Raw genomic sequence first — 20,061 nt, 5'->3', positions numbered from 1 at the left:
AAAGACAAATAATTAATAAATTCTCATAAGACTTTGTGGCTAAGATAAAGGCATAAGGCTGGGTGATAAAACAGGTGGGTGGAGTCATATTATGTTATGTTTTACAGCAGAACTGGTTTCTGTTGCAAGTGGATAATTTAAGGCAAAAGAGAATTTATTACTAGGACTTTAGGAATATCAAGCATCTGCGGAAGGGTTCAAAGTTATGCAGTTAGGAATAATACACAAAATTACACCTTATTAAATAAAGAAGGACACTTTTGTTAAGAATTTAAATTTGTACAAATATTTGAAAAATTAATTTGGCCCTATCTATTAAAATGGAAAGTCCACACTATGACATATAGAAACTACATAGATCTACTCTATAGAAGTAAAACATTTTATAAAGAGATCACACACATATTTACTACAGCATTTTTTAGTAATGTTTCAAATACAGAAAAGACAACATAAATGTGCATAGTAATTATACAAAGAAATAAGATAAATATAGTACATTAATCTTGGAAGTTGTAAGTAGATGTTGATAAATATAAAATACAGTGTTTATAAACAAATGTTCTGGAGCCAAGTGCCTGGATTTGTGTGAGAGGTTTACCAGTTCTTAGCTCTGTGATCTAAAGGTATGCCACTTAACTATCTATAAAATGGAAATAATGAGAATACCTAACCAGAAGCTTATACACTCAATTTTTAATAGTGATTAACTGTACTAGCATGGGGTTCTTGGTGCTTTAGAGTTTGGGACAGAATTTTATTTAGTTTATATAATTTTTAAAAGGGGTAGGAACATGGGTGATTTTACTTTTGGAATCATTTTTCTTGTAAAATATCCTAGTGCACAAATCTATTGTAATCAATATAAGACCTCCTTCTTTGCTAGATATTTAGATTTTTTAAAACCACTTTTAATGTTCTTTAAAATACAATGAATAGCATCAATAAAGTGTAGAAGCAGAAGTCATCATGAACTATCTCACTGTTGGATATGACATAGAAGAGGATCAAGTGTATAAGATGTTTAGGTGATTAGATGATGAATGGGGAGAGATATTGGTGAACCTCCAATACTGAATTAAGAAGACATAAATAAAATGTTCTCAAGAAAAAAAATGGAGAATTGTGTGTGTGTGTGTGTGACTGGATATATATGGAGATATATATATATATATAGAGAGAGAGAGAGAGAGAGAGAGAGAATATATATATATATATATATATGATTGGATGGAGAAAATGCAGTAGTTGACTGAGATGAAAGAGAAAGCAGTTGGAAAATATGTATGAGGTTATAAAGGAAAGTAATTCTTATAAAATATGTTGAGAATTTTTATGTTCTTCCTTAGTGTAATACATAGTTTTGCTGAAACCTTAAAAAATGAACATTGCTGGTCTTATTTTTTATTTTTTTAAGAATAGAACTTTTTTGGTAGAAGAAGCAAATTATGTGAAGAAGAACTGTCTAGAAATCAGAAAATTAAAAGGCAAGAAACTTAGGATAAGCCAGGTAAAAGATATATTGAGTTTGTGCTTTCAAGCTAAGAGAAATGATGGTCTAGATAAATGAAAAGCAACTAAATATTGATAAGAGAATCTGAAAAAGAGAATAGAAAATGTTGATGAGTCAGAAATAATCCTAAAATATTTAGCTTCTGAGGGGAAAAATTAATGTTTTGCCTAAACTTATGAACAAAATTCCTGTAAGAATGGGATCTTTTTTGTTTTGCGCCTCATCTAATAGGTTCTAATAATTGGATTAAGCAAAAGTGTCAATTTTAATAGCCATACACATTGCACTTAAATTGTCACTTCATTTGTTCTTAGTTGTATTAATATTTTTTCTTCATATATCTGTAAGCGTTGCAACTATCACGCATAAACTTACTCAGTGCTCTCTGAATTAATGAGAACAAATGAACGAATTGGTGTACAAATAGTACAAATAGTAGTGTATGGCAGGGAGTTGTTTCCATTGGGGTGGAGCCGTGGGTGGGAGTAGATGTTCAGCTGATCCTTGGAGGAACTTGGAGTTCAATATGATCCAAGGAGGAACTTGGAGTTCAATATGATCCTGTGTATAACTTGCCCAGCCCCATGCCATGTAGACTGCAGAGCTCAGGGTCTGGGAGCTGCCATTATCATTCTTGGAATAGTTGGCCTCTCATCCTCTGCCTTGTCATCTTGCCTACATGGAGTCCAGAACAGTTGTGACTAAAACCATGACACTGTATTTTTTTGTTTCTATATGATTTTGAGATTTAAATCTTATTAATGTATCTTTACATTGCTTCTCAGCCTTTTAGCTAAAATCAAGTGTAATACATCTTTAGTAATTTAGAAAAGTTTTGTGTGTTGAATTTCTCAAGATTTCACCATTTATAAATAAAAAATTTGACTAGAAATTTGGCCGAGGACTCAGAAAACTTCATTTTTGAGTACAATGGTATTTTTGCACGATAAACTAAAATCCATTTTAACCCTTGGTATTTTTACCTCAGAGAATATGTGGCTGTTTGCCAAGATCAACAGAAGGTCACAATTGATCACAGATATCTACCAATAGCAACAATTTACTTGAAAATTTTAGGAAATTTTGATTGTGTGAGGTGACGGATGTAATTACATTGGTTGTGCTAATTATTTGCATGGATGTATATGTTGGAATTACATATATATAATTATGTATAATAAATATGTATAATATGTATAATAAATATGTATAATTTTTATTTGTCAATTGTACATCAATAAAGCTGGAATTTTTTAAAAAGAAAAGTAATTAATATTTTGTCTATATTCAAGTAACACTTCAAGTATATATTTACAAAGTTTGAGAAAGTAATGCAGCACAGAAGTGCTTGGAGACTGAGAAATAATACCAATTCTTGGTTTATATTCTTTGGGTATAAGCTTGATGATTCTTTTTGTTCACTTAATTCCATACCTTTGGGTCTTTCCCACATTGTTTTAAAGGACTAACCCACAGCAGAAAGTATACAAAGGACTTAAATTTGCCTTTACTGTAATATTAACTATTTGGAGATCATTTGGATTTATGTCTTGAGTTTCACAGTGATTTTATGTAGTAAAGGATGCTCTCTCTTATAGCATAAACATATACTTTAGCAATAGTTGCATTAGATTTCAAAAGCTTAAAGTACACATATTTTAACTGATTTTAAAGATATTTTAAAGATATACTTGTTTAAAACAATCAAAACTTAATCTTGTAAAATGCACAGGATGCCATTTGTTATTGAATGTTGGAAAATCAATCAAATGATTGAACAACAAAGGAATAAAATGTTAAATATTTTATCTGAAAATGGCTAAAAAATAAAACTATATGAAAACTAAGTTGGATTACTGAGTAATTATTTGAGTTCTTTCACTTATCTCCAGCGTTATTATAGATCATATTTTATTTTAGTTCTGGTTTGCTCCCTTCTCTACATTTATCAGGGTCCTTCCATGTTTACCTGGCTAATCTGAATATTAAATATAAAAAATAGGTGTTTGGAAGCATTAAAGTGATGACTTTCTAAGGGGCTATTATCATTTATCATGGAAATGAATTTAGCCCACTAATGATAATTTAGCCGACAGGTAAAATGAGCATCATATGTTTATTAAATGAATTTTTCAAATGTTCAACGTTTTCAAAATGATGTTTTCTAAAGATGTTATATTGCATTGAACATTATGTTCACAGGAGAAATTTGACCTCATCAATCTGCAAATTCTGTGTTTAATAACCATCATAGAAAGATGGGAGTTTATAGGATTGTTCCTACACATTCAATATGCAAACTTCCATAATCTTTTAGGAATATTCCATTGTATCCCTCAAATGTGTACATGCCCTGTGTTACAGTTTTATGACTATCCCAAGGTCTAGAATCAGTCTCTGGAATTGAATCCTGTCTTCAAAAGGAGTGTGTAATACTGCTTTAGTTTCCTCATCTGATGGCAGTATGGACCTTGTGACTATTGAGTTACAAGATAATGCATGCAAAAATACTCAGAACCACAGTTCTTATGATTTCCTAACTGTGAGGCCAGTACCCAGTGGCACCACTGAAAACTCACCAGGGCATTGTAGAACATTTTGATCTTCTGTGAAACACGTATACTGGTAGCTCATGGGAGTTCAGTTGCAATATAGATCATGCTCTGTTTTGGAGGATATCTTTAACAAAATTGAGTTTTCATCAGTTGCTCAGACATAAAGTAAGTACCATGTGAAAATCATCATGTAACAGGAAACGAGGGTGGTATATCTAATTTAAGAAGTTCTGCAATGTCCAACAGGCACATACATTCTGTTAGTAATTGTGATTGAGAATTATGTGAAACTATGATTCTGTTCAATTCACGTATATTATTTTTCCAAATGGCCATTAAATTGGTAGGACATGAATAATTACATTGTCTGAACCTTCCTATTTAATAGAATCATTTGGTTTTTACTGTACTGTGATCTGAAGACACCATGAAAACATTACTTAGACACTAAAGGTGCCAGGAACCAAGAAAGCATGGGACCCTCTGGTTAGGTGTAACCACCTGTATATATATGCCCTTGGTAAGGGTTGGTATCTGCTTTTGGTCACTGATACTTAGAAAGTCACAAACAATTTTTTTCAGTTTAACTGAAATTCCTTCATCATCATTTTAATTCACAGCATGAGGAAAGACAGCATGAGGAAGAAAGAAGAGAGTGGAAGGGGGAAGAAAATGACATACTGGAAATTGGGCTGTCTGACCGTAAGGATAGAAAAGACAGCCACTTCCAGGGAGAAGTAGATGAGGAGCTGCTTCCTGCACATGAGGAGAGGAGGAGCTGACATAACCATTGCCCAAGAGTCAAACAAAACCTCTTCACACACTCTCCCATCCAGCCTGCAAAACCAGTGACATGACCCAGTGGTACCCAGGTTAGGAGCACTGTATGGACACAAGGAAAGAAAGCTAAGTGGGTTCAGGGGCAGACAGTGGGGCAGAGAAAGCATCCAGCCCAACTGAGGTTGGGCAGTGTAGTGGTACTAAGGCCAAGGCATCAGGTTCTCTCAAGTGGAGACTGTCCTGCCCAGAGGCTGCCCAGAAGCATGGGGCTCCAGACCACGGCTAAGGACGTCTTCAGAGGCAGTGAATGAGTTGGTTACCATCCTCAGGAGCAGTGCCAGGCACACCACCAGGAAGGGATGCCAAAGCCATGAGCACAGAACAGGAAGAGGCAACGTGAGCTGTCCCTTCCTTTACCTACTAGGGGTCTCTGGATGGAGTGGAGGAGTTCAAGTACAGAGACAGTTCTATTAATCTGAACCTTTGCTCTCCCTCTAAATGAATGGCCTGTGGAAACATTTGTCACATCTGGAAAACATTTTCTTAATGGGAATAGAGAGCATGGTTAGCCAATTCCTTTAAAAATATTCCTAGATCATGTGTTCTTCTAGCTTCCTCCTCTCAGACATTTTTTCCCCTCCAAGTTAAATTATGTCACTTTTTAATTTCACATTATTTCATCAAAGGGCCCATTCTATACTGAATAAACTCTCTAATCAGTAAATTTAATTTTAATTTTAAGAAAGTCTTTCTAGAGATGCCTCTCTCAAAATGAAGTTGTATTTCATTTTAAGTTTATTATTAATTTCCATTATTCCTGTGGTAATAACTGAATAATGATGAAATTTGTTATGCATCATTTAAGGAAATTTTAGAATTATGAACATTTGAATAGCCATTATTTGGTCATTTAATTTTATATGTAAACATATAAAATATATATTTATATATATACATATATATGTAACATTTTCAGGACTATATATTGAAAAATGCTACTGAAATTTCGTTTGAGTAAACTAAAACTCTACTTTCAGCATGAAAAACAACCTACTAGTAAAAGTAAAAATACGTTAGAGAGCTTAATTTCCTCAGAATCACAGTGCCCTGAATCACATGTCTGAAATAATGACAACTAGTTGGGGTCTTCCTCAAAACTCTTCAGACATTTTTGGCAACTCTAATTAATACTCAAGATACCCCAATCACAAGATTTTCCTGTGGTTTCATTGTCACTGATGCATATTAATGATATCAGACAAATAAAATGCCTTTCATAACTGCTTGTCTCAAAGCATTGTAAAAACCAAATGTGGAATAATTAAAAATTTATTTGTGGTTTGTGGCTGTGCATTTGACTGCTGAAGGCCTAAGTGGTGGACTCATAAGTGTCCTCAGTGGGTTTGCGTGTTTGGTTACAAGTCCAGTATCTGCCTTGGTCATATTTTATAGATGACTTCAGTCAAGGAAGAATGGGTATCTTTGAAATACTATGTGTAACAGTGTACACAGGGAAAAATAGCTGTTGAAAATAACTGTTAAGATAACTGTTGAAAGGAAAGACAGTTGACTGTTTATTTTCCAAGATAAAAAAATTAGGGTCAGGTGATAGGCACTTACATACTTTTCATTCTTCATGATATCTTCTAGATATAAGAGTATTTCATACATTTATAAAATAGAAAACGTTACATCACTGATTATGCAACTTTCATTAAAACTTTGTTTTAGGTATATGGTAATTTTGAAGTTTCTAGATAATTGTTAGATTTAATTCCTTATTCCTAATCATATGTAGTAACATTTTCTGTTGCATTCACACAATGCAATACATAATATTTTTTAAATGTCCTCAGTTAACTCAAGAATGGGAAAAAGGAATATAAGAAGGGAAATAATAAGGTCTTGATGTGTGGGTGGATCAAACAGGGCCTTGTGTTGTTATTCTAAGAAGTTATTCTGCGGTATGAGAAGCCATGAAGGATTTTTAGCTGAGCTTAACTAGAAGCCTGTCCAGAAGCCTGAAACAGTGAGTTCTCAATTTCTGTTTCTAATTTGTATCAGAAGAGCATTAAGTGAGGTTGTAGCCAGTTACAGATATTTTTCTTTTATTCAGTATATTTCATTTATTGTTCAAATGTAAGCTGTTTTAGGATCTGAAGGGCTGTTGGGGATTATAATTATAAGTGATTTGTCCATACTGGCTAATGCAAGATATAGTGAACTTTGGAATTGTTAATACTAAGACATTATATTTTCATTCTCTTAATCCCATTAAATATTAGAATTTGAAGTTTGGAATAGTGAAAAGTTTTTCTTAGATTAGTGTACAGGCGCTTGCATTATTAGTTAAGACAATTAAAATAAAGTTTACAAAGTAAAGCATGTAGTACTATGTAGCCTGCTGTATTTTTATTTTTAAGTTGAATGGATATCCCAATGTGAGGAGTCAGTTTTTCTTTTGGTACCAGGGATCGAACTTGGGTCCTTGCACTTGCGAGGCAGGCGGCAGAACTACTGAGCTAAATCCCCGGCCCTGGAGTCAGTGTTTTATGGAATGAAGCTAAACTAAGAAGAAATAAATACTTACTTAAATAAGTGGAAGAAAAAGTAAAATATACACCTTCAAGTTTTTCCTCTGAGAACATTCTTAATGTAAGATGAAAGCTGTTGGATTTTAAGCATTACAAACAGGCAACTTATTTTTTAAACGTCATAATGCTTGATACTGTTTCTCCTAAGGGAGATATTTTCTTGCTAGGTTTGCTTTGAAACTTTACATAGGAAATATTCTTTTACTTGCTTTTTGCTGAGGTATAAAATTTGAAAAAGTTATGGAATGATAATGTAGCTTTTGGAGATCTGACATCCCGTTCATTCTTTTTAAATGGTTTTGTGACATTTCTGTTTTTACCTGGTTCAGTTATTTTCCCCAGTCTAAAGGGTGACTCACTATCACCCACATTCTACCCAGGACCAAGTGCAGTTCTTATATCTCTGGTAGTTTGTTCTGGCCCTATGATTCTGTTTGACTCAGTATTTATTTAAAACTATTACTCATTCACTCTCTTTTTCAACATTTTATTATGAAGTTTCAAGTATACACAAAAATTGAAATAATTATTCAGTGAATACATATATATTTAATACCTAGATTTTATAGCTAACATTTTTACTTTATTAGCTTTATTGTACATCCATTCATCTATCTATTTCTGTAATCATTCTTCAATCTTTGGTTGGCTGGTTTTTGAGACAGGGTCTGTCTGTGTAGTTCAGGATAACTTTCTGGGTGTGCTCCACCATGCCTGGCTCATTTTTTATTTTTGGATGCAACTCCAAGTTCAGGTATCATCCCAAAAGAATTTGTATAATAATATAATTAACATAATCCTATATTATTTAACAAAATTATATATCATAATTAATAAACATGTTGCATTTATATGTCATATAATATGCTATATGTTATACAAATATATTGTAATTAGTATGATAATATAATTTATATATATATAATTTAGAACTCTATATTGTTTATGGATCTTTTTAAAGGTCCATACCTATGACAAAATGTACAAATGTCAAGTGTCTCACTGGAAAGTTTTGACAAATGCATATGCCTGTGTAATGCCAGTCGCTAAAGAGATATGAAACATTATCACCACCTCAGAAAGTCACCTTACCCAGTTAATCCTGAGCCCAAACAACAACCACTGTTTGTTTGTTTGTTTTTAAGAAGCACTGTCTTCTAGCGAAATGGTATGGTATATATTTTTTTATGTGAAGGCATCTTTCATTCAGCATGTCTTCAGGGATTTCCAGGTGTTGGGTACATTGGTAGTTAGCCTTTCTAATGTTGATAATAGTCCACTGTATGAATATTCCACAAGTTGCCTGCCTGGTCTTTTGTTTGTGAGCACCTGGGATGGTTCCAGTTTGGGATTATTAATGAAATCACTATGACCTTCTTAAGTATAACTCATCTTTTATCTAAGAAATAACTCTTTCCCTCCAGAAAAATAATTTTATTTAATCCTGTTAAAATAATCTATACATTATAGCTTTAGTAATTTCTAAAAATATTTGTATGTAAGACTTGAGAGAATAGGTTCTAGGAGTGTTTTTGTGCCCTGAAAACTATTCTCTTTGACCACCTCTTCTAGCCAGTCACTTACAAAGGGTGATCAAAATATACAGTGAATTTAAATTAAAACAATTTATTAAAGTAAAAGACACATTGCTATTGATTGCCTTCAAAGCATACTTCCTTGTTTTTGTCATGCTTGTGCATCATTCTTGCTGCTTTCTAAAGCAGTTCTGGAAGTCCACTTCCCTGGAGGTATAATCAAAAATACTATAAATGCTACCACTGAATGTCATCCAAAAGAGAAACAACCTCATAAAAACATTACCCTGTGCCTTTATCCACCGAGTTTACCAGATTTAACATCTTGTGACTTCAGGCTCTTTTTCAAAGTCAAACCATGACAAATAAATGTTTAGAATAAAATCAGCACATTAAGGCAGCCAGGACAGCATAACTGAAGACACACAGGAAAAAGGACTTCCAGATCTGCTTCAGAAAGTGGCAAGAATGATGGGATAAGTGTGTTTGAAGTGAAGGGGAGGATTTTGAGAGATTTTTGGTGGCAGTGTGTCTTTTACTGTAATAAAAATTTTGAAAAAAATTTAAGCAATTACCAGTTTAAAAGACACAGCTTGTACTTTCTAAAAAACTTCCCTTTAGACAAGCTCTTGAATTTCTCTTGCATTCTCTGCTCCTTAGATTGTATTTGTTCCTGTAGTCATGTTGATTTGGGGATGCAAGAAGAGTTTTTCCTTTTTTCATACACAAAGTATGAAAAACCTTCTTGGGAATATGTGTGAAGAGCAATTACAAAGTCCCAGATAATGACACCACAAAAATCCTAAGGTTCATCCAATCCTTCCCATAAGACTGTTAACTATCAGGATATATTGATTTTCATAGTGCTGGCCACTTTTGTTAGAGCCAACCCGATATAACTGTCTATGACCACTTCATATCAAAGGAGATTTATGGTTTCCCTTCAGAGAGTCTTCAAAAAGCAAACTGTCAAGGCCACCGTGACATATCTTTTTTCCAAATACCCCTGTTACTGAGTAGTTAGAACTGAGCACACAGCAATGATCATATGCCCTGGATTTTTACAGCCCTACATTCCAGGCCAGAAAGAAGATCACAAGAGGAGGTATCACATACGTATCCTTTTAGGAAAATTTTCTTTCAAAGAGCATTGTAGCTCACAGCAAATTATTCTGTTTGATTAAAGGTAAAGCCAAGCATCCAATTATTGCCTTTTCCTTCTCTTGCTTATGTTTTCAACTAATATCATGGAGCCTTTTTATTTACTCAACCAGATTGACAAGATTATAAATGAGAGCTGTGTGTGGAAGACTCTAATTTTTCATAAGTAAATGAATTAATTTATCATTGCCGTGGTGTTTTATTGCTATCTCCATGCCAGACTGCCCTGCTCCTTTATTCCCCCTTTTGCCTGGAAACATTGGATCCATGTCATCGTGTTTGACAGGTTTCTGATTCCCCTGTCAGATGCAATTTGGTGCTAATCACATTTCCTTTGCTCAGTGTCAATGGTACAAGCCATGCATAATATTCCTATGTGTCCACTCCTCCACTTGCAGTGCAGCTGGAATATCTTGGGCATTAATCTGATAGCATACCACATTAAAATGCAAAAATGTTACTTGAGCACTAAGATAATGTGGTCAGACAGATGTGCAATAGGTGAGTGAGGCTAAACTGGTGGTCTTTTCTAAGCTTTGATGAATTTTATTTCATTTTTGAGTTTCTCTTTACAAACTTGGGACTATGTAATCAGTGCTGGTTCATTAGACCTTCAGCATTGTTAATAGAATTCATTTATTGTCCATGTATGAAGGAATGAGGGTTATTTTTCCCATTAAAAGGAGTGCTAAAAAAATAAATAAATAAAAGGAATTCTTTAGGTTGTTATGTTTAATGTTGAAAAGTATCCCTATCTAAGATCATGTATTCTAGAAAATCTAAGTAAGTAGCTAACAACCCAGAGAAATTTGTTTACAGAAAAAATAAGCCAGATTCTAACATAGATGAGGTCCCAAACAATATAGACCTTTGCTTGTTCATCTTAGATAAAATCAGAGTATGATGGGAGGATTTGGGCAAATTTGGGAAGAAGGTGATTGTTGTAAATGTTACAAAGTCTAAGGTAGATATTTTTATAATTATAGAAGGAGGAGAGGAAGCACTCAAAGAAAAGATAAAGAAAAAAGAACATGGCTGGAATCAGAGGTGTGGGAGGTCCTTGTTTATTCAGTGAAATAGCAATTATCTATTGTGATAATGAATAAGACTAGAAGAGCAATTCAGGATCATATGGAAAAAAGCTGTTTATGAATAGGAGGGATTTTTTAAAGCAAGACTGTGTCATGGTTATATTTGAATTTTTATAAAAGGAATTTGATGGTAGTGTGTAAAGAGGATTGCAAAGGAAAAAAAATGCTTTTCAATGGGGGACTGTTGTAATAGGCCAGGGGAGGGATCAGTGCCCACACTAGGGCACTTGCCGTGGGATAGAATAGTTGTGACAGATGTAAAGACATTACAACATCTGTACAATTACGCAATTGATGGTTTATGCAAGACAGGCTAGAACAGGTAAAGGGGAAAGAACAGAAACATTTACCATGTGTTTAGGCAAAATAAGGTCTATGGATTTTCATATTTTGAAGTAAGAACACCGACAGATATGTGGATAGTGGGAGATAGTGCATTTAGTTCGGGTTATGCTGAATTTTTTTTTTTTTTTTTTTTTTTGGTACCGGGGATTGAACTCGGGACCTTGCGCTTGCGAGGCAGGTGCTGGAACCACTGAGGTAAATCCCCGGCCCGAATGCCTAAGTGAATTTACAATGTATATATTTTTGTATCGGGGATCAAATTCGGATCCTTGCTCTTGCACAGCAGGTGGCGAAACCACTGAGCTAAATCCCCAGCCCTGGGTTATGCTGAATTTGAGGTTCCCATGGGACAGCCAAATAGTAATAAATAGTGGTCAGCAGGTGGAGATATTCCTGGTGAATATTATGTGTAAAATAAATAATAGAATTCATGGGTATGGGGTTCAGTTTCTTTGGAGCAATGAGTATAAAGGAGAGACAGAAGAAAATAAGTAATAAAACCTTGGAAGTAAGGCTGAATTTTCAGAGAAAATTGTATTTAGCTGAATTGAGAAAAAAATAAGCAATTATCAAGAAAAGAAGTTGGTTGAGGTAACTACCCTCAAGTACAGCAAAATAGGAAAGAGGAGAGACTTGTAGATACTGGTGAATTAATACATAACACATGTATGAGATATTTTTATTGTTGTGATCATTTTTTAGGGATTATTTACTGAGGACCAAGTGGATAGTGGTTTCAATGAAGTACAATACTAGAACTAAAAGTCACATTTCATTTGATTGAGAAGTGAGTGAATGGTGTGTAGTTGGAGGCTGCTTATTATTGTCAGTTCTTCCAAAGACATTGGTGAAGGGGAAGGATGACATTGAAATTGTAGTTTGGAGGGCACCTGAAGACATAAAATGTGTTTTTCTTTTTTAAATAGGGCATACATTTTAAATGGAAGGAAAATATCACCTGCAAGGACAACAAAGAAGATTGGTACTTAAGGTAGCAAAAATGTCTCAAATATTACAATGCTGTCCACCTCCAATACTGATAAAATCTTAGTATGTAATCTCTCTCATGTGATTTTCTTCAGTATCACAGTAGCAGCATTGACTAAGTTCATGAAAGACATACAAACTACATGTAATCCTAGCTTTATAAAATGAAGATTCACAGCTCGAGTGTAGGATTTTCAGTCTACTTCTAGACCTTGAGTTTGTAAACTAAGAGATGTCCTGTTTTTGCTCATTAATGACCATTGGCAGCCTTTTGGATATTGTTCACATTTCATTGTCATTGTTTTTGTTTGTGAGCTTTGAAAATTGCATAAGATTAGTCTAATATTTTATCACTTAATCTTATAAAAGTTATTGAACCCATTAATCATGCTTAGTGCTGGAAAAAAATGTTGATGACATCTGAACGATAATCTAGTCAGTGTAGCTAGTTAAATTATGTACTTTTTTGTTGGGCTACAGATGTAGCTCAGTGATAGAGCACTTGCCTACTGTTTGCAAGGCCTTGTCTTCAATCTCTAGTACCACAAAATTTAAAAAAAAATGTTGTGTCAAGCAAATTAAATTCCTTAAAGATGTATTTTAAGCCAAACATGGTGGTACATGACTGTAATCCCAGTTACTCATAAGGCTGAGATGACAGGATTGCAAGTTTGAAGGCAGCCTGGCCAAAGTGAAATCTCTTCTCAAAAATACACCAATGAAAAGCCCCAAATAAATAATACAAATAATAAGTCTGTGCAGTATGATTATAAAACATCTAAACAAATATTTTTATTTATAAATTGTTTTATTTTTCCTAGAAATACAACTTTGAATGATTTTTTTAAATCTTTATTATATCACATATATTTATGTAAATTGATTTACATGTGAAATTTGGTACATTACAATTTATGTAAAAATAAGTTTAACAGTTCAATGAATAGTTATAAAACTGTTAAATATTAATAGCTTGTACATTTTTAATTAAACTTTTGCTTTAAAATATATTTAGTCACTCTTAACCCATATACTTATTTATTTTATATATACATACAGTGCATAAACAGATACAGAATATATTAAAAGTTCAGTAGAGGTGGCAATTAGAAAAGGCTTACTGGGAGTGCCCAGGAGGAAGCTCCCCAGCCACCATTCCACTGCTCCCAGGGCACAGGAGGTGAGCCAATCCCAGTGCCCAGGAGGAGGCTCCTTGGGTGCCATTCCACTGATCCCAGGGCACAGGAGGTGAGCCAATCCCAGTGCCCAGGAGGAGGCTCCCCAGCCACCATTTCACTGCTCCCAGGGCAGAGGATGTGAGCTGCATGGGTGCCAGCGGCACCCCCCCAGCCCCGGGGAAATGAGAAGACACATAAACAAGCCTCAAAACAGACTTCCAGGTCACCTACAGCAACCCCAAAGGGAAATGAGATGGAACAATCTGATACTCAACCACCTGGACTCCCTGAACTGGCAACAAAAGAGGATCTGGAAAAAATGAAATCAGAAATAATTTTTCAGATAGCAGCAGAGATGGTGCCCATAGTGCAAGACATGATTAATAAATCTAGAGAGGACACAGATAAAAAAAATAATAGAGGAGCTGAGGAACATGATGGAATCCCAACATAGGAAACAAATGGAATCCATAAAACAGACACAAACAGATTTCCAGGAGATTAAAAACTCCATTGAAAGTCTATGCAGCAGAATGAACCAATGTGAGGACAGAATTTCAGATATAGAAGAAAAGATTGCAATTAGTGACCATTAAAGGAAAAGAAAAATTGCTTTAAAATTGTAAGGGACCATGAAAAATCAATCCAGCAGCTGCTAGATGATGCAAAGAAGAATAACGTAAGACTGAACAGAGTCAATAAAAAAACAGGAGAGAGTGCAGATGACATAAAAAAAACTGTTCTCAGAAGTGATGGCAGAAATCTTCCCAAGCAGGGGAAAAGAACCTGACCTAGAAATAAGTGAGGCATATAGGACTCCAACTAGCCTTGATCAAAAAAGGTCTACATATAGGCATATAATTGTTAAGATTCCAGAAACCTAACAGAAGAACAAAATTCTACAAGCAGTGAGAGAAAAGAAACAAGTCACATACAGAGGAAAGCCCATCAGAATCACAGCAGACTTCTCAGTACAAACCCTCAAGGCAAGAAGAGCTTGGAGTGATATTTCAAGCCCTAAAGGAAAACAGCCTCCAACCCAGATTGATGTACCCTGCAAAACTATCTTTCAAAATTGATGGAGAAATAAGATACTTTTATGATAAAGAGCACCTTAGGAATTTCTTTAATACCAAACCAGCACTCCAAAAAATTTTAGACACTATCTTAGGAAAAGGCAATGAGGATCATCACCCCAGGAAGCCTAGCAGAATGAATCCATTGAGCATGACAAATTAAACGCAAAGTGGGAGAATCCAACAAAAAGAAAAAGTCATGACAAAGCTTTTAAAACTTTTAACTTCATCTCTCTGAGTGTATAAATCAATCTTGTTATTGTACTAATTAGTATTTTTCTGATTCTTGTGTTGCACATCTTTCCTCGTGCTGTACATCTTCTTGTGTCTACTTTTTAATTGGGTTGTCTATTAATGAGCTGTAAGAGTTCTTTATATATTCTGGTCATAGGTTATATGCATTGTAAATATGATCTGTTTAAGGACTACTTTTCATTTTAACTATGTCATTTAAAGTTATAAATTTTGATGGAATCTCATTTATCAATTTTTTTTATACATCATGTTTTTTTGTATCCTAGGAAGTTCTTGCCTACCCTAAATTCATAAACATTTTCCCTTATACTTTCTTCTTAAAGGTTTATAGTTTTAGTCTTTCATATTTAGGTTCATAGATACTTTCAAGTTATTTTTATGTATGGAAATAAAGGGTTGAGGTTAATTTTTTATATACAGATACCAGGTGTTCTAGTGCCATTTGCTGAAAACACTATCTTTTCCTTGGCTCTTGAATTGTGTTTATATTCTATAAAATGTTAATGTTAAATAATCTTTCAAAACTCAGTGTACCATATATGTGTGGCTCTATTTCTAGATTCTCTGTTTTATTCCAATGATCTATATATCTTTCCTTACATCAACACTGCCTTGTTTACTGTAATTTTAGAGGAAGTCTTAAAATTAGGTACTAAACGTCTTCCAACACTGTTTTTTTTTCTTTTCTTTTACTTTTCTAAGTCCTTTGTACTCCTACATAACTTTTAAATTTCAATATCCAATTCTTCATTTATAGCAAGTATACATAGACCTGAATTTTTATATATACCTTGTGTTTTCCAATCCTGCTAAATTCAAATACAAGTTCTAGGGGCTTCTAGAGATTTCTTAGTATTTTCTCTGTAGATAATCATTTCATCTACATATAAAAGTTTTGCTTCTACCTTGCCAATCCTATCCTAATTGTGTCATTTTATTCCCAAACTGTTTTGGTTTAGGCCTGTGTTTCAAAGTTTAATGGACAGATGAAGGCATATCTGCCCTTGTTCCACACCTTAGGGAGAAAGCATTGTATCTTCTCCATTCATATAAGGTGTTTTTGCTGGAAGTATGGAGTACATGTCTTTAATCTGTTGAGAAGGTTCTGTTCTACTTCTAGTCTCCTGATAGCTTTTATCATGAACTGCTGTAGAATTTAGTCCAATACTTTTTCTCCAACTAGTGACAGAATCATATGGCTTTTTCCTTTCTTCTGTTAAAATGATGACTTTTGGGGGTGGATCTTCCAATGCTGAACCAACACTGCCATCTCTATAATAAAACCACTTTCTACATACTGCCAGATCTGACTTCTAATAGTTTGTTTTGTTAAGCAAATTTCTATCTGTGTTCCTACTTTTTTCTTGTATTATCTTTATCCAGTTTTAGGATTAGCACAATGTTGAGTTCCTAAAATGAGGGGAGAAGTGTTCCTTCTTTTTTCTGCTTTAATTGTTTGATATAATTTATCAGTTAAAATGTGTATGAGCCTGCTATTGTCATATAGGTAGGTTTTCAAGCTAGGAATATACTTTCTTTAATAGGTGCTATTCAAATTTTATATTTCCTCCAGAGTTAGTTTCATTAATTTGTCTTCCAAGGTACTTCTTAGAAGTTATCAAATTTACTTCAAAAAAGATTTTTGTAATATACTTTCTATATCCTTTTAAATTCTGTAAAATCTGTGGTAATGTCTCCTAGATCTTTACATTGTAATTTTTAAATGTATAATTGATATTGTGTAATAGGAAGAAAAGGTCTAAAGGAGCAGGGAAGTGGGAGGGGTAGGGGAAAGGAAAGAAGGGAAACGAAAAAACATGAGAAAAGGAAAAAATGGAAACAAAGTCTTTGCAAATAGGGAAGGGTGGAGGGGGTGAAGGGAGGGCAGGGGAAGGGGAAAAAAATAAGAACCAAGATACTCATGTAATGGTACAAGATCCCAATGATGAATGTAACTGTATTTTATACCTAAAATGTACCAATAAACTTAATGGGAAAAAAAAAAGAAAAGGCTCACTGGAGAAAAAATAGTAGAAAAAAAATGATAAATACTGTGATAGAGGAATATTAACATTTGGTGACTTTTGTTTCTACAATTTTATCTTAATATTTGCTAACTAATGTGACATTTTTAATACTGATTGTATCTAAAAATAGAATAAAGCCTACATTTTAGACACAAATACGTATAGAGGATTTATAATTACCAACAATTTTTAGACTCAGAGAATTTTTTCAGAGATAATTTTGATTGACAAAAAATGATAGTCACAGTTTCTGAGATTGAATCATATAAAATTATAAGTCAAATATTAATGATCAGAATTGAATTGTGACCTGAACTAGAACTTTTAGAGGACTGAGGACCTGTTATAAATGTATTACTTGTCTTAGTTGCATAGCAATTGATAATTGGTATTGCAAAATTCAGCTGATTAGTCCCTTATAGGGACTCTGAAAAAGCAGGATCCAAACCCAGCACATTACACACAAAAAGCTATAATATGATGAACTAAAACCACTTAGGTATACTGAAGTAGACTCTTGAACAATCTGATTTTAGGAATTGTTGTCTTGAATCCGTAAACAGATGGAACATGTGTGAACTGATTATGCACCACAACAGCAATAATGTTAGTCTACAATGAATTTTCGAAGAAGAGGAAGGTTACCCAGCGACAAACAGGAGGAAAACCATCTTGGCTTTCACTGTGGAAAAGTGGCTTTCTGCTTTGAGCTGGCACACTGTTAAATGAATGAAGTGTTTGCATGCACTAGGTAATGGTACATTCTAATAATGCTGATCGTTTTCTGTAGCTCGTTATTTACTGCATCATAGTAAAATTTTGAACTAGTATTTTCAAATAAGTGGGCACTGATTTTACAGATTATTTTCTTTTATAACTTTAACATTAAAAGGGAAAAGTTAAAGGCAATTACATAAATTAAAAATCTTCTGAGGAGCTGGGCATGGTGGTGCACGCCCATAATTCCAGAATTCTGAGAGGCTGAGGCAGAGGATCACAAGTTAGAGCCTAGCCCGCACAATTTAGCAACTTAACCAGACCCTTTTTAAAAAAAAAAAAAAAAAATTAAAAGACCTGGGGATATAGCACAGTGCAAAAGCCCTGGATTCAATCCAGGTACAGAGAGAGAGAGAGAGAGAGAGAGAGAGAGAGAGAGAGAGAGACCTCAGTTAGTTACTATTAAAGATATTAAAAGTCATCTATGAATAGTCTCTTAAAAGTCTTGGCTCCTTCTTAAATATCTTCTGAAAATCTCTGTGAAAATAGTTATTCAACAATATCAGTCTTCACTGTGTGTAGAATTCTGTGATAGAAACATTGGGGTTAAAAAAAAACATTTTGTCCTAGCTTTCAGGGAGCTTCAAATTTAATGAAAAAGAACATGTACACATCTAATTCTTTACAAACTAAAATAAGTGAAAATGCAATGCAAATGATATATGTAAGTGCTGAATTGGATCACAGTAACAGAGTGATCAGTTAGGTTAATGAAAGGCAGCTTCCCAGAAACTAAATCTCGAATAGGATTTCAATGAAGAGAGCAATGTAAATTGGAATAGAAGGAGGAAACTGCTATGTGTGATATATGTATATGTGTGTAAAAATAGTAATCAGCTTTCCCAGAGGAGATAGATGGAAAGTCATGGGGAGAAAAGAATGGCAAAATATACTCACTTTGTGTAAGGCTTGGCAACCAGAAATCTTGAGACAGAAATGGAAATTTTGTATCTTTCTGTGTCAAGGGTGAATATGAAGAAGAAAGAAACTAATGTTGATCATTGTAGTGAATGCATTGCTTTACTTTGTAGTTGGGATGCAGACATATCTCTAGCCCTAATTCCATCCTCTTTGATGTGTAGCAGTCACAGGTTTTGACCTGGCAGTTACAGCAGTTAGGTCTCCTTGATTGGAAGCAACAAAAACTAACCTGGCCTGCCTCAAACAAGAAGAAATTTGTTGGGAAAACATAAGGGCTTCTGAAATCAGAAGGAGGCTAAGAATAAAGCATTTAAGAACAGACAGGAATCAAGGTGAGGTGAGCAAATGGGAGACAAAAGTATTTTAGAATAATCTGGTTAAAGTGCAATTCTTTTCCTAAATTAATTTTATTGGTACACTTTTGATGTACATAATGATCACATTCATCGTAGGGAATTTGTACCTGTACATGATAAATATTGATTCTTTTCTTCCCCATTCCTTTATCTTCAACCATTCCTCCCTTCTCCATTTACAAAAGCTTTGTTTCCGTTTTTTTCCAACAAGTGAAAGCCAATCTTTTCTCATCCTTGTGTCCCTTCAGTGATGTTTTCAATCACAAGAGGTAGTTGTTATAGGCTGAGTTTAGTTCTCATTCCTACCTCTGCCTGCTATGGGACCAGAGAGAGAAGCAGCATCTATCTAGTGCATTTAACATTTTTAGTGAGTAGGAGGCACCTGGATTTGTCATTCCAGCACAAAGACACAGAAAATCAGTTAGGAATGGGGAAGGGATGTTGTTTGGGCAAGTGTTGAAAAATATCCATTCCATTATCTTTGGTCCTTGTATGGTGGGTAGGAGCAGTTTATCTTAGAGTCCTTAATATTAACAATTATTAGTTTATTCAAACTCATGTTTATCAAGTAACTTCTTTTCACCTAAAAAAAGTTCTTAGATGAAATAATTATTAAAAGAAAAAAGCACTGCCTTCTACACTAAGAATAGAACCTAAGTATTACTAATTATATGCCAGCTCCAATCATGCTAATAAAACTGTTAAGAGACTGCACTACCAGAAGTCTCAGTATAGTGTTATCCCATGCCGAGCTCCTACAGAATCTCCGAACAATATGCCAGCTCTATCTGTGAAAGCATTTTCTCATTCCTCTCCGAAAAATACTAGGTCTTCATAACAATTTTCAAGTTTCTTAGGTGTGAACCTATAGTCCCAGCTGCTTGGGAGGCTAAGGTGGGAGAATGTTCAG

General features: G+C 34.2%; 1 protein-coding gene across 23 annotated transcripts in view; it reads left to right on the top strand.

Annotated features, from left to right (window-relative positions):
* Pard3b (par-3 family cell polarity regulator beta) overlaps positions 1-20,061 on the top strand; it is a 1,069,040-nt gene that overhangs the window by 349,482 nt on the left and 699,497 nt on the right. The window contains exon 1 of one of the 23 annotated variants that reach the window (XM_087205824.1): positions 6,596-6,877. The exons of 20 other annotated variants lie outside the window; for them this stretch is intronic. Coding sequence is in view for 1 of the 3 variants with exons in the window: in XM_087205822.1 (XP_087061948.1) it covers positions 12,515-12,565 (51 nt within the window). In the remaining 2 variants the exon portion in view is untranslated. Of the gene's footprint in view, positions 1-6,595; positions 6,878-8,390; positions 12,566-17,337; positions 17,849-20,061 lie in introns of those variants that run through there. 2 more of the 23 variants (XM_087205822.1, XM_087205825.1) reach the window with 2 other exon arrangements.

The sequence above is a fragment of the Heterocephalus glaber genome, unplaced genomic scaffold (assembly GCF_053883595.1).
Source record: "Heterocephalus glaber isolate CG9 unplaced genomic scaffold, H.glaber_assembly_v1.0 deba00000621, whole genome shotgun sequence".
Lineage (NCBI taxonomy): Eukaryota > Metazoa > Chordata > Mammalia > Rodentia > Bathyergidae > Heterocephalus > Heterocephalus glaber.
This window is presented reverse-complemented; position numbering and strand designations above follow the sequence as displayed.